Raw genomic sequence first — 20,892 nt, 5'->3', positions numbered from 1 at the left:
CCCACAAAGCCTTCTCTCAAAACCCTCCAGCCCTTATTTAATAAGTCTTTAGAAAATATTTAACCCAAATATTTGTGAACCTGTCTTAAGTGTTTTCTAAATTTCTATATCCAGCGAACACTTAGCATAAACCACAGGGAAATAAAAGTTTGCTTGTGGTTTTCTTTTCCCCTCCACTTCCCTTTCTTGGCTTTCATTTTAGCCGTTGAAATATTGGGAGAAACAAGCTATGTTCCCGTTGGTCTACCAGAGGTGTTGAATCGGAAATTTCTTGCTCTCTATCTGAAGAAATGTGCAATACGTTGGTAAAACCAAGTCACTGTTTGCTACTTTTAACTGGAGTATGAGCTAAGGTGGCACTAAGACAACTTAAGCAACAGGTTAACTGTGACCAGGTTTCACTCCCTACGTACCTAAACTGAGTCTCTTATTTGAACTCTTCCAGAAGAAGGGAGGGAGGAGTAGAAAACACTCCTTTTAGGTGGAGAGAGAAAAAACAACTCTCTCTCTTCCCACACGGTGACGGCCCTGGCGTGACAGCCGCCTACCGCATGCAGGCACAAGCGCGCCTGGCAACACCTGACGGCAGGCGGCCACCTGCTCCTGCCTCCCTCGCCCAGGCGAGCGCGGAGGCAGATCGTGAGGTGAAATCCGGGTCCGGGCTGCCGCCAAGTCGCCCGGCCGCGGCGGGGGCACCTCTGCCCCGCAGCAGGGCCAGGCGGAGGGGGTACGCGCCCCTCTGAGGGGCCGCGGCCGGACCCGGGACCCGGCGACAGCCGCCGCCGCCGCCCCCCTCCCCTCAGCGCGGCGGCCGCAGCGGGCAGCGCCCAGTGGCGCGCGGGGCGGGGCGGGGCGGGGCGGGGCGGGGCGCGAGCGCCCGCCAGCCCCGCCCTCCCAGTGGCGGGGAAGCGGAAGCGGGCGCCGCGCGGCGCCGGAAGTCGCTCTGCCTTTCCGGTGCGGGCGGCGTGCTCGGGCCGGCCGCGGGAGCCTCCGCCGCCATGAGCGTCCCGGCTTTTATCGACATCACGGAGGAGGATCAGGTCAGCGGCGGCGGCGGCGGCAGAGCGAGGGGGCCGGGCCCCGGGCCCGGGGGGGCGATGCCGGGGAGGGGGAGCAGGGCCGGGCCGGGCCGGCCTGCGGCGGCCTGCGCGGGGGGACGGCGGGACTGGCGGGGCAGGCGGAGCGGGGCCCGGGCCTGTCAGGCCTGCCCCCTTGGCCGGGGCGCGCCCGCCTGTCCTGCCGCAGGCTGCCGCGCTGGCTGCGGGGCCCCGCAGCTCTCCGTAACTTGTCTGCGGCGCTTCCCGGGGAGGTGTAACAGGAGAATTAAAGGCACTGTCAGCTGAAAGAGAGGTCTGCGTTTGCGGTTTCCTCTTCAAAGTTCTTCACCTCCCTAATCCTTTGTTTCCGTCTCTCCTCAGCAGTACTTCTTTCTTAGGAGAGGAAAACTAGTTGGGGTGCGGGCTGGAGCATTACGTGTGCCTCTCGGTTTTGCAGGATTCTCCGTGCTACAGGCGTGGGAACTGTGAATTTTGTCTTTGAGCTACTGCTTTGTTTTGTCTTTGAATTTTAGTGTTTGTTGTTCGCAGTGTCTTTTAAGTGGTGTATATATACGCAGTTGGAAATCTACAAGAAATGCATACACAACTACTAGCCTTCAGTCCGGTTTCCACTTGCCATAATGTCTAGTAAATCCCCATCGAGTAGTTAGCCTGAAACACCTTCAGTGCAGTAAAGGGTCCTAGAGCGTTTAGCTGTGTTTTATGGTACCACAATGATTTGACACCAAACTTGACGTAAATGACACCTGATGTTACAGTAGCATCCCGGTCAGACAGAGTTCCCGTGTGCCAAAAGTTGTATGGCCTCACACAGATTGTCTCTGAAGGGTTATGGTTCTGCTGCTGAAACCGTGGGTGGTAAAGTTAATGCATAGACCAGTCACTGGGGGAAAGGTATTTTCTTGGTGTAGATTTAAATCCTAACAAGGTAAGGCAGGTCATGGGGTTATATTGGGAACTGTCTTTAACTTGTGTAAAGACCGTAAGTTCTGCCTCCTCAAAAGTGGTTTTGTTTATACCCTTTTTCTTTTCTGGTGAAGGCGCAACTAAATGGTTTTGTTGTTTTGCCTGAAGTTTTCAGAGGGAGTAAAAGATAGTAAAAATTCATAAGAAGAAACATCTTTCTCACAAAAACTGACTAGGCCCGCTGTCCTCCAGCCAGCGGTTGTAAGTGACGTGTTCCTACCGTGAGAAAGCTCAACAGTTGTGTGATCTGTTTGGTTATTGGCACACCAGCCACAGCGCGTGCAGTGAGTCAGTATTTGGGTTATACGTTAAAGTCGGGGAGAGGGAGCGTTGTAGGATACGGGCTGGTAGGGAGAAGTGAGAGCTGGTGTGAGTGAGTGGCGGGGGCAGAGGAGTGGTTGCAGAATAAAAATCTGTAAGAAATTTAATTGCTTTGACTTTACTGTTCACAAAACAACTCTTTTGTTTTGTGTGTTGGGTTTTTTCAAGGCTGCAGAACTTCGAGCTTACCTGAAATCCAAAGGAGCAGAAATCTCTGAAGAAAACGCTGAAGGTGGACTTCATGTGGACTTGGCACAGATCATTGAAGTCTGTGATGTGTGCCTGAAAGAAGATGATAAAGGTTTGCATCTTTAAGTCTTGTTGTTTTTGCTAAACATATTGCCATCAGTGCTTTCAAACAGAAGCAGTTGGCAGAGTTCAGCGGTATGTTGCATGGCTCACATGCTAACACATGCATCCTTATAAAACTGAAAGTGCTTATTTCCATCATTGCCATGTAAAGTTTGCATGTACTCTGCCCCTCCTTCTCCAAACATCCAGCACCCTTTAAAGAAGTCAGAAATCGAGCTAGACTGTGCTTATTACGAGGGCATAGCAAGTTATATATAAAATAGGTTTTGTCTCTGAAAAAAATATATGATAAAAAATAAGACTTACTGTCAATTAATGGCTGTGATGCTGCAGATCAACAAAAATAAAAACTAGACATCTGTAACGATAAATTTGAAGGCCTAAATGTTAATTGATTAATATTGTCTGAAAACACTAAGATTTCCGTAGTCAGTAACTCTTTTTGAGTTAGGACTGTAGATCCTTAGAAACTGCTCTAATGTGTTTTAATGACACTGATAATGCTGCAGTAGCCTTAAATGATCTTTCTGTGCCTGCTGTGCTCTGTACCAATATACAAATTCCATTTAGAACTTTACATGTAAAAAGTCAGTTGCTAATATGAATAATATACGTTGTTTGAAAAAATGCATTGTTCATCTAAGAAGGAGTGCTTAAGATTGTTTTTCATGTTGCCTTCTACTGTAGGAAAATGAGTATGAAATACCGGAGAAGCTTACTGCTCTGCTGTTTGATGTTCAGATGTAATTTCAGGGAATAAATACTATTTTCCATATGTAATAAATTTTGTTCTTATCCTTTGCATAGCTGATACTTGGGCAGACTGTGAAAAGAAAACACAAAACCTGTCTGGTCCTGTTTGGAAAGGATGTAACACCATGCTAAAACAGGAGCTGAGGAGGCTTTTGAATACACTTTGTTCTTGCGGGTGTTTTCTCTGTGGTCTGGGTTTCCCATGTGCTCTGGTGAAATAAACGTTTTACTGTACTCGAGCACTAAGTGTTAGTGTTCTCGCTATAGAACCATGGGGCACCTTCTGGATGTGCGGGAGGAAGCCACTTTTTAAGACCAAAACCTGAAGTTCCTCTGACTTCTTTTACGTGTGAACAGAGAATTCAGAGCAAGCATGATATCAAATACCAAACTCTGTTTTGACCTTAGAGTAGTGATTCTTGCTTTATATAGAGATTTGTTGGTGAAAGACCACGCGAGCCAAATCTCTGGTACGTTCTGATGAATATCCAGATTGGTTATCTTGGTATTTTCTTTCTTTAACAGTTCTTACTGATGCAAAATAATCATTCATGGCAGAAGTAACCCTCCAGCACTAAATCGTTACTGATGATTGCTGCTTGCAATTTTAAACGGCTGCGTGTTTTGTTTTGTGCAGATGTTGAGAGCGTAATGAACAGTGTAGTCTCTTTGCTTCTTATCCTGGAACCTGACAAACAAGAAGCACTGATTGAAAGCCTGTGTGAGAAGTTAGTAAAATTTCGGGAAGGAGAGCGCCCGTCTCTTAGGTTGCAGCTGTAAGTACTGTACAGGGAAAAGTGAGACAAGTGTCTTGCCATTGTATGTCTTTAAATCAAAGTGTGGGGTTTCTGTCAAGTTATGTCTCTCTTGCAGGAAGCACTTTTTTTTTTTTACCTTCTTTTTCCCCTATCATAAAATAGAAGTACGAATATACTTTCTTTGCTTGAGTATTACAAAAGTAAAATTAAAATGCATGAAGTTTCAGCTTCTTTGCTGAAAACTGTTACAAAACTGGAAGCCGTTACAATTCCTCACAGACGTAAGGTGCCACTAGGTGCTTTGTGTGTACTGGCACGCATCTTAATAGAAACGGTTAGGTGTACTCCAGTAATGTTTTCTGACACCTCTTTAACTCCGTTGTTTGCTGTTTGTGGTTTAGACTGAGCAATCTCTTCCATGGTATGGATAAGAACACGCCGGTGAGATACACAGTGTACTGCAGCCTGCTTAAAGTGGCCTCGTCGTGTGGTGCCATCCAGTACATTCCGACTGAACTAGATCAGGTAATTAATGCGGTGCTTCAGGTTACGGCCTTTGTATTAACCGTGTTGCATCTCACTAAATATTAGTTAGAGTTGATACAGACCTGTTATAAATTGCTGGAGCCTAGTGAAATAAGAAACACAGAATTTCTTATCTTTTAAAGGTCTGCCTACAGAATTTAAATCAAGCTGCTGTTTATTTTCTGTTTCTGATGCTGAGCGTACTTAGATGTGTCTGTCTGGTTCCTGTGATAGTAATGAAAGTGAGAAGCTTTGATCAGGAGTGAGACATCAAGTTCTTGTCCCTTGCTTTGGAATCAGAGTGTATGAGAATCACTCATCCTTATTTAGGAAGTAACATGGAGAGCACAGACTTTTGGCTTCTCACAGGAAAACTTCCAGGTTCTGCATGGGGAGCCTGGGAGCCAGAGGACCCAAAGGAGAAATCTCTGTGCAAGATCTTTTCAATCCTTTTCTACTTCAGAGAAAATGAGAAATATTTTCAGTTTTATTGTAGTTTTTTTCCCCAATGCTGCTTCTTCACTTGTATTCTACCTAGGTCCGAAAATGGATTTCTGACTGGAATCTCGGCACAGAGAAAAAACATACTCTTCTGAGACTGCTGTATGATGTCCTAGTGGACTGCAAAAAAAGGTATAAAAGACAAGTAATAGATACTAGATAATTGTACTGTAAGTCGATGTATTGTAAGTGATCTGTGGGGAAAGTATTTCTCACAGCACTTTTAAAATTAATCTGTACTGATAATTCAATCCAAATACATCTGGGGTTTTTTTTCTTGCTATGCTTTTAAGCACTCTTACATTAAACCAGTGTTTCCAAGTATTTGAAAGTTAGTATTGAATTAGCTGCAAACCACAGACTCGGTGATCTTAAAGGTCTTTTCCAACCTAAATGATTCTGTGATTGTATGATTCTATTCCTTTCTACAAATATTAATCTTTGAGCATTGTAGCATTATGCCAAGTTTATTATTTAATTGCACTTTTGACATTTTAGTGCATGGTGGTGCTATCTCTTATTTAATGATGTTGGGAGGCTTATCAATCACAGCTAACAGAATCAGTCTTTTTGTGTAAACATTACCTTTAGGACAGAGCTTTCCACTAGTCATGGAAATTAATGTCCACAGAATACCTGCTTGGCCATTTTAAATTATTATCCTGGATCATAAGAAGCATCTTTGATCTAACAGACTTGGCAGACCAGTGTCTTCTGGCATGTAAAGTAATCCTGTGTGTATCGTGCCTGTAAATTAATGTAAGTCTTAACTGAGAGCTGTCATCAATTTATCTTAGAGATGTGATATGGTGTATTGACTGCATCGGCCAGGGCTATTGAGATGGGCTGCTGTCCAGAACTCGTTTCAGCATGTAGTTCCCCAACAGTTTCAGCCTATCTAAACTGTCCCTGCTGTGGTTTGGGACGTGTGTGTGTGTTCCTTCCCCCCGCCCTTCCCTTTCACTCTGTTTTCTGAGTTAGTTTTCTAGTTTGGTTTTTTTTTTTTAATTTTCATAGTGCGGCAGCGTCAGGACCTTTACACTGCTGACTTACACTGGTAGCAGAACTGCACTTGCCTTTTCTACATTTGTGTAACCGTGTACGGCTACAGAAGGAAGCAATTCTGTCCTGTCCCCCCCCATTCCTGTCCTGTCCCCTCCAGCTACCAGTACCTGGGTGTGTCTGTGCTGGTGTAGGCATTTGTGCAGCTGCACAGTGGATGGGACTGGGCAGGTGACCTTGCCAGGCGAAAAATAAAAAAGGCAAGTGTGGAGCTGTCACAGGAGGAGGAGGAGAGTTTCTTCTGGCAGGAGAGTTAGCTTATTCTGGCCTGGTGAAATTGTAGCCTGCAAATGCTGTGTCAGCATAGCAGGATCATTTTTAACCTCAATTTAGGGATGATTAATCCTCATGGAGTAGTTACACTGTGAGCTACAACATGATTGGGAATTCCTATTCCTGTTACTGACATTAAAATGCTTTTGCATTGATAGTACTGTATGACATATTTCAGATGGTCAAAATAATTTCAGAAATGTTCAGAGATCTTACACATGGCTTAGTGCTTACTTTGTTTCAGAAGTATTACACCAATACTCTGTAATGCTCCTACTCTTTTAAACAATTCTCATCCTATTGATTTATTGAGAGGTTTTTAACTAGCTTAATTCCCACACTTCATAGCTAACTACTTCTAGCTAGTCTTGTTGTCAAGTCTGTGGATTAAACTTCTAATTTTTGTTTCCAGTGCTACCAGTAACCTTGCTACCAAATGTTTTTTGCTTACTAATAATAGGTGATATTTTTAAGTTAGGCATTAAAAACTTCCACAAACCCTGTAATATATCACTCTTCCACTCAGTGTCCTTACCATCTGTTGCAACAAGGTTTGCACTGAATGGAGCAATTTTTCAGAGCACTTACACTTCTCTCCAGAAAAGAAAACAAGAAGTGACCCTAGCACCTTTGACCCGGTTCACTCTCCTGGATCAGTGGGCAGTATTTGCAATAGTATGGGAAAATCACAGCAGCATTCCAGCTTTAGCGCTCAGGAATGTTGCTCCATCGGGCAGTATGGGAAGATAAGTGGGAACTGAAAAATAAGTAATAAAAATCATACCTCGGTTACTGTGTTGATTTATAATCAAGGGAAGAGAATACATTGTTGAAAACAATTGAGTTCAATTTTTTTTGGTTCATTTTATGTTTTAACTTCACTCCATGTGGCAGAAGAGATGGTTTTCCATAGCTGATAGACTTTTCCCCAGTGGATAACTTGGCAGTGAACAGACTGGTAGCTCATGAAAAGTAGATCGTGCAGGTGTTCTGTGTGGTGTTCCTTTTCCTGCAGTGAGAAGTGACAGCTTGTTTTATCAAATCTTTGCCAGTCACTTTCTGGTTGAAGTTTCTTCTTTCTGATGATCACAATCATCTATATCTATTCGAAGAGGGATTTTTATCTTTCCCATGATCAACTGAAGAAAAATTGGTGGTGGTGGCTGGAAAACAGATGGCTGGTGTGGCTTGTTTCCAAGACCTGTGTTTGGTAGCTGAACTTTGCCAGAGATTAGTTACTTTCTCTGCCGGTTGTGCTCTTTGCCATAAAGGTTCTGCAGTAGAGTTTTGTGCCTCAGCTGCTTTAGTCTTCAGCATGTTGCTAGCTGTGTTGGTATGAAACTTCAAGGTAACACAGCCTGTTTTCTTTTCCAGTTATAGATGGAGTTTACAGGCATGCGTGGCTTGCGTGCAGCCAGAGAGTTGAGTTCTGCTGTGAGGCCCTGAATATGATGCCAGGCGCCAGCTTACGGCTGGTCTCTGCCGTTGGCCTGGCAGGATTCAGAGTGGGATTAGTCCTGCCCAGGTTTACATTCAAACAGGTCTGGCGAGTCTGGTTATTAATACCTGTAGCAAAAAGCTCAGCATGTCAGGCACCTGCAAAATAATTGTTTCATTTAATTTTAATACCATTTAATATCATTTAATGTAGAGGAACTCGATTCCAGCATCTTACTAAGTCTTTGAATACTCTGTACTTTTTTTCTTCCTCTTATCTACTGTCACTCTTCAATTCTTACTGGCTTTTTGACAAGTTACACATCTAGACTGGCAAGTGGAGCCAAGAATATTTGCGCAAGCTATCTTGCTAGAAAAAATGTTCAATTTGCATCTTAGGTGAGATACGCATTAAGCGATAAGCTTTGGTAAAATAGTGATCTGTATTACTGCTTTAAACATCCTAATTTACGGTAGTAATTTGACACTGAATAGAATGCATAAGATTAAAAGGCCTGCCATATTTGCTGAGGCTCACAAGAGTTTATCAGAGAAAGTTTGTGAGGAATTGTCTTGTAGCATTCTGATGTTTCCTAGAAATACAAGTGAAAGATTCCACTCTTCCTTCTTCAAAAAAAAAAAAACACCAAAACCCACAACAAAAAAAGCCAAGTGTGTGGAGGATTGCAAATACTATTTGAAATTAGTTTTAGTTCTCAATTTTTGCTCCTAAGGGAAGGGGGAGGACAGGAAAAGTTCCGGAAATCAGTAACACAGTTCTGAAGTATATAAGAACAACTTCTGAAAGTTTATATTAAATAAGGGGACTTGTACTGTTAGGTTGAATAGCACATGAGCTGAGCCTCTTATTTGAATGTCTATATAGTATCAGTCCTGTATTAAACTGGTTCTTTGTCTTCACTAGAACATCTAGTGTTGATACGATTTCACCAGTACAAAAATCATAGCCTGTCTAGACTGATTTACATGCAAATAGTTCTCTCATATATAAAGCTATCTAAATTAGTTTTATGTCACTGATACAGAGCTATCAGTTCCTCTACACACCAGTATCAGTTGCCATGACAAAACATAAGCTGACCTCTCTAATGCTGGAGTCTTAAAACAAGTGTTTCATTCAGGTTTACATCCCTCAACATGGTTCTGGAGTAACGGCTGGGACCTGTAGAAAATTCCTCTGCCTTGAGCACAAACTCTCTTCACTCCACATACATCCAGATTGTATGTGATGTTGCTTGCTTCCCGTGATGTCAATATTTGTACTGGACATCTATGAGATCTGGTAAATCTAGGAGCAGCAAAGCTCATCCTATAGAGAAGTTGTCAAATAGTAGTATTGTGAGATTTAAAATAAATACCCGTATAAGGATAGTGTCATTGTACTATAAAAACCATTCAGACCTGTGCTGCTATATGGGTTAAACCCATATCACAGCACAGTACGTACTGGGAGTGTTGTGTAGGTTTGTTTCTTCCCTGTACAATTTATGTCATAAACTTAATTACTTAAAGCGAATTGAAACTTTATTCTTGCACAGTTTTTTCTTTTAAGGAAATTTTGTAGGTCTGTCAGACCACATGGGGAAATTTGCTTTATCTGGAAGAGTTTAGCTTTACACTGTAACTCGCTGTACTCTGGAGAGTAATATCCAACCTTCCTCCTGTCCACTGAGAAAGTACCTCTCCGTACAGTAGTCGCCAGTCTGTGTACGTGCACGGGAGATTTCTGCAAAGCGCATGCTCTCGTTGTCGAGGTTTGGTTGTATCAACGCCCATACCCTATCCTGTCCGAAGGAAGCAGTAAGATGGCATCAGCAAAATCTATTCTCTGTATGGAAGAACGGTCACAGCCTGCTGTTTTAATAGCTAACAAGAATTCCTTGAGAAGTAGGAAATGGAGTTTTGTGTGTATAAACACAGCATATTCAATGCATATATTTTTTGCTGAAAAAATTGTAAAAAGCATCAGCGGTTGCTGGCCTCACTAGTGGTAAGAACTGTTACGTGAAGATAAATCAAAATCTGTCAAAATGACACAGTAGCAGTCTCGCAGCTGGTGTGCAGTAACATTGATGAGCTGTTTACAAAATAATCCGGGTAGACAAGGCTGTAGGTTTACTCAGTTTTCTTAGAATGAATTTTTTTTCGAAAAGCTGTCTGTCAAAGCAATGTTGGAAGCTGCTTGCTTCAGAGCAGCCTAAGCCAGTCTAATTGCTGGCTGCTTAACTTCGTCAGTAAAATGAGCAGCTCTCTCTCTGAATACTTGAAGAGAGAATCTGTGAAAGAAGAAAAGGCGGCTTTTATACAGTCACTTTCCTGACCATAAATATTCTTTAAGATATGCCATTTTACATTTGAAATAAACTTTGCAGCGCTACTTATTCTGCAATGATTAAATCCAGATGTGCATAAGAGGAGCATTCTAGTGAACCATATAAAGCTGTTCCTAGCTTAGAAAGCTTTTTCCATAACCAGCAGGTAATTTATCAATTTAAGAGAATGAAATGAAGGGTGAAGATAAACATTTTGTAGAACAAGAATTGAAAGAATACATCTAGTTAATTTGTTCTCTCCACTGGAATTAAAACGGATCATCTACATCTTTTTCAAGTGTAATTTAATTTGACCTATAACATCATAGTGGAATTACTTAAATATTTGAGTGTCTTGTTTGAACTATTTTTTCAGCAATCCTGAGGTAACTTTATTTTTCTTCTATAGTGACACGGCAGCAAAAGTAATGGTGGAACTACTGGGCAGTTACACGGAGGACAATGCTTCCCAGGCTAGGGTTGACGCTCACAGGTAATAAGGGCTTCTTGGTTTCCTTAAAAGTAGCTTTTTCTCAATTGCTAAATTACGTTGATCGGCTTACTATGAAAAGCATTGCATGGCCCGGCAGGCAGGGGCCCTGGCACAGTCTCTTCTGTAGCATGGCTGACTTGATCAGGAGTTTATCTGTGCAGCCTGTGGTAGGTTTGGTTGTTCCTAGGCAGAGTCAGGTTTAGCCCGCTGTGCGAGCGCACAGGTGTATTTCTGGTCACTGCTGAGAGGGAGATTGGCCTTGGGTAAGGGTGTTGTTTGCATCAACTGTGCAATCAAAATTTGAATTGGCATCCTTTATTTCAGATTTTTTACTTACTGATTTTTTGATTCTCTGACTTTGAGTGTTCTTTTCAAATAGCACTTTCTGATGAGAAGAAATTCTTGCTCTTTTTTCTGTGAGCAACTACTAAGGATGTGAACTACACAGAAATAAACTTACTTGTTGGACAAGCTGGGAGTAAATTAGTTCTTTACAGTGTATTTTCCCCACCGGCCAAAACGAGTAAAAGCTTGTATTTTGACATTCTACCTATCATGATTCTTCTTAGGAATTGGGTTTTTAATAAGTCGTGTAGTTCTGCCGGGTGTGTACAGCCAACAGTTCTCAAGGGAGTTGTTTATACTTGAGCATGCAGGAAAATCAGGATGACTCATTTTGAAAATTAAAGTGTCTGTGCATAAATGAAAAACTTCATTGACTACCCGACAGCAATCTGAGGCCTTTTACATAGGGTTTATCATGCTGCCGCATCTATGCAGACCTTAAGTTCTTCTGGGTGTGTGTTATGTGGCAGGGTCGCGATCTAAGCTGTAGCACTAAGTCTTCTAATGTGCTGCTGAACAAAACCTTTCATCTAGAGTTCTAGAAACACTTTAGGTCTGTTTATAGTCTGGAGCTGCAACTGATAAATCATAGGTCTTGCAGTGTTTGGTACTGGGGTTTTCTCTGTTTTGTGTCACGTATTCAAGTGTAATTAATCTTCCTAAACAACTTAATTCTATGAAATTTTAGGAGGACGGTAAAAATACCTCTAGGAATAAAGGTTTGCCTGGAAATAAATGCATAGATGGAAACAGCAGGGTAATCTGTAGTCTTATCACCTGGCAAATTTCATTTGTGATACTGGGCAAATTACTTAATGCTTTCCGTTCCTTCTTTTTTCCATCTCTAAAATGAAGAGTAAAATGGGAATGTGACATGTAAGAATAGTTGAAGACCCGTGGGTGTTTCCTAGAAAGCAAAGAACAACAAATTGAGTTGCACTTACTCATAAAAATGTGTATTGCTGTAAAAATAAGCATTTTCCTTTTCTAATTAGATGTATTGTACGAGCTTTGAAGGATCCAAATACCTTTCTCTTTGATCATCTTCTTGCCTTAAAACCAGTCAAATTTTTGGAAGGAGAACTTATTCATGATGTAAGTAACTTTGGTTTTAGCAAGATGGTTTGGTATCTGTGGAGTGCCTTGTTTTATCAGTGTCTTTTGAAATTCATTAGAATAGTTATTTATGTCAGTAATACTGAGCTGCAATGTACTATTTCTTTTAATGCTTTTAAATTAAAAAATTACACGTGAAATGTTTCCCTTCAGAAGTCTCAGAAACTCTGAGTTACAAATCCTGCCCTCATATGAGTTCTGTAGCAAAACTGCCTTTCAAGTCTGAGAAAAGGCAGTAAGCTCAGCAGATTGCCCTCAGCTGTTGACAGAAGACAGAATTTTAGCTCTTAACAGTTTATTTTCTGTTCAATACCAATAGTTTTTTATATATATCTAGATCTGTCCAGTCTGCAGGAAGGGAAACACAGATAATATTTAAACTGTTCTTATATTTGTTTTCCATCTTCTAGCTTTTGACAATTTTTGTAAGTGCTAAACTAGCATCCTATGTCAAGTTTTATCAGAACAACAAAGACTTCATTGACTCCCTTGGTAAGTTTTCAGATTGTTACATTTCTGACTATTTACGTGGCTTAAGATATGGAAGCCGCAAAGTACTTTGGTTTGAACCCATATATTGAAGCCAAGGAAATTTGATAGGATTTTTTAAGAATGGATTAGATTTTGTGGACTCTAACCTCTACTAGATTGTAAATGGACCATCTAACTGTGGTTTGTTCTACTAGGACAAGCTGGTTTATGCGTTTAGAAGAGAACTGTGCTTTTCCCCACTTCTTTTCTCAAACCTTTCGAGAGGGGAGTTTTAATGCATTGATACTCTAGGCTAGGCCAGACATCACAACTTTATTGAGCAAGCCAGAAGCTTGTGTGAATCTCTTACAATTTTTTTTTTTTATTATTAATAACTTTATCACGGCAAATACTTCTCCTGAACAGTAAGATAAAACATGCAGATAGTGTGTGTGTGTGTGCGCGCGTCTGTGTGTGCTGATGCATTAGACCTAGCAAGCCACAGTCTGTCCCAGTTAATTTGTTTCATCACATGAAGCAATGTGATGGAATGTTAATGTCAGCACCCTCTTTATTTACACACTGTGGAAAAAAGGAGTAGTAATTAACACTTTGACACTCCCCCGTTGATGTGTAATTGACTGTTTCAAAGGAGCACTGGTTCATAAGCTATTGCATGCATTAAAATTACGTTTTTTATATTCCAGCTTTTTAGGACAGGGGTCAGTGACAATGCAGAAATTGCTCAATGATGCAGATTTTTTTATTACTGCATTAAGGTTTTGACATATTGGTAATGAATAAATGTTTCCATAAAAATCAGATTTTTTTTTTTTTATATAACTTTGATTTTGAAATGACACTTGAACACTGGCTGAATGCATTTGAGGAAAGGCATAGTTTTGCTAAAACAGAGTTTAGTGCAGCCTTTTAAACGCACGCATTATTTTGTTAATGGAGTGTGGTATAATTCTGAGAATGATTACCCTCAGAGCTTTAAAATGCTGGTACTTCGGGTATTAAAATGATGGAAATATCAATGTGATTTTTCGTGGATAAAACTAGCAGCAAGTTTTTGGTAGTTTGTAAATGTGTGTATAGGATAACCATGCCTTTTGTCATATGTATTTGAACATTAGTTGTGTAGGCATCTTATGCTTTTCTTTCAAAACCACAAAAGTGATTTTTGTATTATTTTTATGTATTGAAATGGCTTATCTGTTAGTTATTTTTCCACAGAAGTATTTGCTGAAAATGCAGTTATGCTAACATTTGAATAAATTTATGGAAAATTAAATACACATATATGTAGTATTAATCATATAATATACAATAGTCAGGATTTCTTTTGTTTTGCCTCCCTGTATCTGTGTTTACCTCTGTGAATATACTGTGTGTGCATTTTCAATATATCTGGGATTCACATAACCTTAGTAAAATCCTTAAATAGCTGCGTAACTGTTTTGAAAGACAGCCTTACTTCCAGTTATCTTGATTTCTCACCTGCTTTATGGTGTACTCGGAAAATTCTGAATCTCTTTGAGCAGTGGACAAGGTAGGGATTCTGAGGCAGTGCAGGCCAGAATGCTCGGAACTTGGTCGGAGTGTTTCAGCCATGCCTTTGAAAAACAAGGGTAGTTTTGCATAGAAAACAATACGATTATTAGACGAGGCATTCAAAAATTCTTCAGAACACCTATGATCTGTTCCCAAAAATAAATAGATTTTTAACCATGCCTTAAAGATTTTTTTTTTTTTTCTTAAATAACTTGCCAAGATACTGGGCTTTAAAATAAAGGATATTAATAATAGGATGTCAGTGACAGTACAGCATCAGCTTTAGTTCTAACCTCCCCTGGATGAGGACCAAGTAAAACCAGTCTGTGAAAGCTGTGCAGTGAAGGCTCCTACAGGTGGCATCAGTTTGTTACAATCTGTTGTTTTATTAATGCTGACAACTTAGGCCAGCGGTAGCATCATCTGTGTCAACTGAATCGCCCTAACATGTCCACATTTAATCTGGTATTATCAGCAGTCTTTTTCGGAAAGTTAATCAGTATCTCATTTGCATTTGTTAATTAGGGTTAATGTGTGCTAATTGATTTTTCGATGCTTGTAGAGTTCCATTAAACCCAGTTAGGTATAGTTGCTGATGCTCCTCATTGGTATGAATTATGGTGATCGCGTTTTTGTTGAATCAGTGCCAAATAGGGAACCTGCATCATAATTATAGCTAATTAACACAACATGATGTCCTGCACTAATGTGCTTTCCTATTAGTGTACGGATGTTATAAATTCCAAACTTAAATATTTACTGAAGCAATGCGAATGTTTATAATGTCATTCCAAAACAAAATGATTGACATTCATTTTAAAGAAACTTCCCCCGAATCTTAGCTGGTCCCTCACAGAACTCGGATTAAGAAATGCCTTGGTTCATCTGAATGTCTTAACTTTGTTGACCTAGGCTTTTTTGCAGGAAAACGGTCTCCAGTTTAGATGTGCAAGCCCTTGGCTCAATTCCTCGCGTTGCCATTCATACAATCATGTAAAAAGAGCTAACCTAACCTTTAATATCTGTTCCTCTATTCTTGAAGAGCACTTTTTTTGCCACGCTAGATGCTGTAAGCATACATGTGACTCATGATGCTTTTTTGCTGTGGTATAAACAGTTAATTCCGTGCCAAAACACGTTGTTCTGGCACAAAAATGCTATGTTGCTCAACCGTTACTGAGAGAGGTTTATTTTCAAGCAAGTACATGAGAATGGGTGGTGAGGCTGTAAGGTTTTGACATTACCAGTCACGTATTTTCCATTTATTGTTGCATTGCTGTTCTTCCAGATGATGAAAAATAGACTTGCACCCTCACCACCTAAAGTTCTGTTAAGGTGATGTTTTTACTGTTTCAAAAAATCTCTGTGCTTCATTTTTGTAGATAGTTATTACCTTTTACTGACAATGACTGAGTCTTGATGAATTCAACTAAACTAGCGATTTTAGCAAAACACAAGGAAGATGCAGGAATGAGTGTTTTATCTCAAAAAATGTTGAAAAGGACAGGTGGAATATGTTCTTGATGTGAAATAAATTTTGAATTATTGGAAGCATATATAGTAAAAATAACACGAAAAACAAATTAAAGAATTATTGAATTATAATTTATATCCATAAACTGTCAACACTTTTACACAGGCTTGTTGCATGAACACAATATGGCAAAAATGAGGCTACTTACTTTCATGGGAATGGCTGTAGAGAATAAAGAAATATCATTTGACACAATGCAACAGGAACTTCAGATTGGAGCTGATGATGTAGAAGCATTTGTTATTGATGGTAAGAACTGCAGTACCATACTTTACACAATGCTAACGAACAGTACCTTCTATAGTCTTCCAGGCTAATGTTAAATAGTCAGAAAAATATTAATTTTTAATTTCTGTCTTTGTTACAAGATAGAGCTGCAAAACTTCATGCTTAAAGACGTGCCTAACTGTTGTATTTTAAACAATGTTTTTCTTTTCAATGACGGCAACTGTATTTCGTGTAATTCTTTATAGAACTAATAAATTGTTTGCAGGCTTAATTGGTCATCTGGTTTTGTTTGCTGTCATTAGAACAGGATGTGTTTGTAGGGGACAGAAGTTCATAAAAACTGTACGGGATATTGCTTTAATAGATTGGCACCAAACCACAGGATCCATGCATGACCTTCATCTTCTCACGTCATCTTGCTTTTCTGCCTACTAGACTGTTAAAACCAACCTCAAAACAATATTAAGTGAACTGCTGTGTTTTTATGTTTGTATTGATCTAATTTTGAACAGTTTTTATGCAGTTTAATGCCTTTTGCACTCGCTTGAAACTATTGCTCAAAACAGCATTGCTTCTTTGCAGCTGTAAAGACAAAGATGGTATACTGCAAAATAGATCAGACACAGAGGAAAGTAGTTGTCAGGTAAGACTTAATTCTTCATAGCATTTTGCAGAACTTAGTGTGTTCTAATTATTTCACTTACATTTGTAGAATATTTTAACTAGAAGCAAGGTATTGTTCCTATCAGTTGCTGGTAGTTAAATAGTTGCTATTTATCATAATTTTATTAAAGCTCACACTGAATGTGATTAGCTTATTTAATGAAAGAGTCCTATTTTCCAGCACATTTCATTTAATGACCTAATAGTGACAAGAATACTAATGACTGTTGCTTTAAATATTTGGGGCGGCTACAGAATTCTCTAACTGGTAAAGTGCAGCCCTTAATATAGAGAAAATAAAAATTTTCCTATTCACTTGTGAGAGTAAAGTAATGCTATAAAAGAATTATTAGGTGAGCATGACATCTAGTAATCATCTTCCAATTTTGTTTTACTTCTCTAGTCACAGCACACATCGGACTTTTGGAAAGCAGCAATGGCAGCAATTGTATGACACTCTAAACACCTGGAAACAAAATTTGAATCAAGTGAAAAACAGTCTCCTCAGTCTCTCAGACACCTAAAATTTTTTTTTTCACCTAGTAATGTCACTGTAGATGAAATTTATTCAAAACGTGGACAATTTGTGAATGTTTCCAAAATGTATGCAATTGGTTTAAAGAAGCTAAATATTCTAAATTGCAACACGAAAAAAAGCAATAAAACTAACATGGGAAAATATCTTCTGTTGATTTTCTTGTATAATTAGCAATAACAAACAGTAGCAATATTGGTTATGTTTCTTTTGTTCTTGTTTAAGTTTACAACGTGAGGATTTTTCTTTGCAAGAGGTGTGGGGAGGAAGGGAGGGAGATCAGAAAAATGATAGTGCAAGTAATTGTAAAATAAGAGAAAATTTCCCTTATACCCTAAGGGAAGAAAAATGTGAACCAGTTAGAAGTGGAGCTTTATGAAGCAAGATCTGCTGCCTTATCTCAGTAAATCATACCTGATGCTTTAGTGTTGAAAGAGACCTTATTGATATAGAGTCAACTACAACAGATATATTTAAATAATTTGGCAGTAAAGGTAAGCAGAAGATTTCCCTCTTCTTCTGCCACTTAGAACTGCTGTAAGTTGTTGTAAATGTTTGTAGAAGGCATTGTATTTTGAAACAGTTGCAGCTGATTTTGCTTGAAAACTGAGTGAGCAGTCTGATGCAGAAACCAAATAGAGCCCAAACCTCTGAGGAGCAGAAGGGTACTCTTAAGGAATCGTTTAATTTTACATAATGGGTATTAAAACATTAACTTGTGAACTTTTTAACTTCAGGCAAAACACATAATAACTTGGATTTGATTGCAGAAACGGAGAACTAACTATTAGTAGGGATTGTATACATTTTTTGAACATAAAAAATGGTCTGTACGCTTAAGCATGGAAGCACAGTGCATATATACCATATTCTATAGGAATACCTCTACAGATCTGGTTTACGTAAGTGATTTATCTGTGCCTAAAAGATGTCCTTTTTATCTCCTGCCACTGATCTTCACTGGCCTTCTTCGTATTTTCTTTTTCTTGCTGAGTGAAGTCTCTCCAAGTTCAGGAATCTCTCAATTTCTTCTATTTGGTTTTGTATCATGGAGTTAGGAACAGAACGGCTGTCCTCATCTCTGGGTGCACTTTCACTTCTTGCTGGAGTTACAGTCATGGGAGAGGACTTCTGCTCGTGCTGTAAAGCAGCAAATCCTTCTTTCACCTGACAGAATACAAACTTGGCAGTTAATAATCCCGTGAAATTCAGGTAGAAAGGTTGAAATTGTGGGATTTTGCTGAGCATTAAGCAAACAAGGAAATGTGAACAGAAAGATAAATCAATTGGAAAAAATATGTTTAATTTGAAGTGCTTGCTTCAGCTTTAATTTAGAAAACTTAGTAATGACAAATATCCTTTTATAAACCAAACCTTAACGTAAGACTTAGTACAGAAGAGTGTGATTGAAAAAAAAAGACAACCTTGTACTAGAATGCAGATTAGCAAAATAAATAGTTTAATTAAACAGTTTAATGTTGCAATTGACATTTCTATTGCTATGCAAGCATTTGATTAACAAAACCCAAAATCATGAGGTTTATAGTGTTAACTCCCTCTCTGCTTCACTGTATAGATTAGAAAGCAAACATCATTAACTCATGCAAGGTCTGTAATAGGTTGGTTTTTTTATGTTAAAGATATTTTTGTTCTTTGAATAGTTTTAATTACTATTTGATAGATATTTCATATCTATCCAAATCAAACACTTATGGCAACACAGTAGGGAAACATATTTTTGCTTGAATGCTGAGTTCTCCACTCATAATCCAACATTGCCTGGCTCTCGGGGAGGCCAGCGTGCAGCACCAGCCGCCCGCCGGAGCACAGGTGCACAACAAAGCCATGTTACGCGGAGCCAGTGTTGTAGTTGTTCTTGGGGGTCTGTAACGTAGCATCTAAGAATGTGGTTGCATGCTAGGGTAATTCGCTTACAGGGATTGCAAAATGAGGCCTTCCCCCTCTGCTCAATTATTTTTTTAATATTGGGCAACTGTGCCCTAACCAACTGTAAGCCACAAAGTCTTTATGAGGCCTGCCTTTATTTTAGCACAGGAATTTTGTGCTAAAACTTTCTTTCCCCCGTGCACAAGCATTTCTTGAAGTTTGAAATATGAACAATAAACTTCATGCAAATTGTTCACTTAGCCTATTGCATCTGTAACAACATTACTGCCATGCAGCTGAAGATGCGGATACTTCAGGTCAGTAAGGATGGTAATCTCCATTTCAATGAGGAAGTAACTTCTTCATTTGAGCAATACCATTTTCAACCTGTTAATTCTAGCGGCTGTATACATATACTCTCCCATGCTCTTTCCCAAGGCCTCAGAAAGAAAGAGATGATACTTCATTGCACGCCACTAGTTAGAATCTCTATGGAATAGCACATCGGGCTGCATCTGTCCTGTACTAATAATCCAAGAGAAAAACTTTCATTTAGGTCTTCCACGTGTGGAAGTGAAATTTTCCAGTGAAATAAAGCCATGCCATGTTACTTGGATTTTACTGAAGACAACAAGCGTTTAGACCTCTTTGGAGAAGTAACTGCAGTTAGGTTATATATATATATATATATTTATTTATTTATATATATATAAATAAATATATATATAAAATTTTAATACAGTTCCGTGATAGCGGGTTTGGAATAAAGCTTTAAAAAAATAATCTCAGCTGTCAAACTAAAAAGCCTCAGCATTTTCACAATAAAATACAAGGAAAACGAGTCTTGCTGCCAGCACTGAGTAATATGGCCACCTATGTGACACATATGCATAAAAAACATTCGTTGCTGAATAGTATGACTGCACATTTAGGGACTTGTGTTTAAACTGAGCTGAGGATGCTTATTCATCCTTACCTTGGTACTCGGGCATGTACAGACTAATGTTTAAAACAGTTCTTTTTTTTTTTTATTTTAATTGCAGCCATAGCATTTCTTTTTAATGTTTATCACTTTTTAGAGTACTGTACTTTGGTTGAATAAGATTACTCAAATTGTAGAAGACATAAGTCTGCTCTAGTTATCACCATACATGTTAGTCAAAATGAATAAACTGAGCAGCAAAAAAGACTGCTGAGCCTATTTTTAATCTCCCAACAGCTTTTTCCTATCAGTCATAAAAATGACAAATTTGAGGACAGAAGGCATTAGAATGACACCAACACAGAAGGGAAGGAGTAGTCTCCAATATCCCAGGGTGAGATTTCATACATTAAGTATTTGGAAAATAAACGAGGAAGGCACTCTGTTCTTGTCCATCTCAGCTTTTGCTTAGCCAGCAGCACATAAGGAGCTTTAGTTTGGAGGTGACAAAGTAGATAAAACCACAATCAGATAATGAAATGCAGCTTTGTATTTTAGCTGTAGATTAGGTATTTTAGTTCACTCAACTCCTGGCTCCACCTCAGTGAGACAAAGCAAGAGACACGCAGTAAATACCACCACTGTGTTTGGTGAAAAATCTACCTCACTGGTTCCCAAGTAGAGTCATGTTAGGAAAGTTGAGTAATTTAAAACATCAGTCTTTACTTTTGATTTTCAGAGAATGCGAATGCTAATGGCATTGAGAGCTGATTAAGTCCGCTGAAGTCAGCCAACTTTTTGTCACTCGAAAACACCACGCACCCTGACCTAAAACCTCATCC

General features: G+C 39.4%; 2 protein-coding genes across 3 annotated transcripts in view; one reads left to right on the top strand and one right to left on the bottom strand.

The window, feature by feature from the left end:
- Positions 1-937: 937 nt before the first annotated feature.
- On the top strand, positions 938-17,387 carry EIF3M (eukaryotic translation initiation factor 3 subunit M). 2 transcript variants are annotated; one of them, XM_082317855.1, is made up of 11 exons: positions 938-1,040; positions 2,514-2,646; positions 4,048-4,186; positions 4,570-4,693; positions 5,232-5,326; positions 10,709-10,792; positions 12,133-12,232; positions 12,664-12,745; positions 15,921-16,064; positions 16,626-16,686; positions 17,110-17,387. In XM_082317855.1, exons 1-11 carry the CDS (start codon positions 999-1,001, stop codon positions 17,228-17,230), a joined length of 1,125 nt encoding a protein of 374 aa, XP_082173981.1. In that variant the 5' UTR covers positions 938-998; the 3' UTR covers positions 17,231-17,387. The 2 variants fall into 2 exon arrangements, with proteins under 2 accessions (XP_082173981.1, XP_082173982.1); XM_082317856.1 differs by lacking the exon at positions 10,709-10,792.
- A 67-nt stretch (positions 17,388-17,454) lies between these two features.
- CCDC73 (coiled-coil domain containing 73) overlaps positions 17,455-20,892 on the bottom strand; it is a gene marked incomplete at its 5' end in the record, with an annotated part of 58,606 nt that continues 55,168 nt past the window's right edge. The window contains one exon of the mRNA XM_082317304.1: positions 17,455-18,408. Within this exon, the coding sequence (XP_082173430.1) occupies positions 18,199-18,408 (210 nt within the window). The 3' untranslated portion in view covers positions 17,455-18,198. The remainder of the gene's footprint in view (positions 18,409-20,892) is intronic.

Source organism: Platalea leucorodia, assembly GCF_965183815.1.
Source record: "Platalea leucorodia genome assembly, chromosome: 7".
Taxonomy (NCBI): domain Eukaryota; kingdom Metazoa; phylum Chordata; class Aves; order Pelecaniformes; family Threskiornithidae; genus Platalea; species Platalea leucorodia.
The sequence above is the reverse complement of the archived record's forward strand: the minus strand, read 5'-3'. Positions and strand labels throughout refer to the sequence as shown.

Coding starts and splice junctions, on each gene's coding strand:
- EIF3M (XM_082317855.1), top strand. CDS start 999: ATGAGCGTCCCGGCTTTTATCGACATCACGGAGGAGGATCAG. Junction 4,694..5,231: donor TTCCGACTGAACTAGATCAG/GTAATTAATGCG, acceptor TATTCTACCTAG/GTCCGAAAATGGATTTCTGA. Junction 12,746..15,920: donor AGACTTCATTGACTCCCTTG/GTAAGTTTTCAG, acceptor ACTTTTACACAG/GCTTGTTGCATGAACACAAT.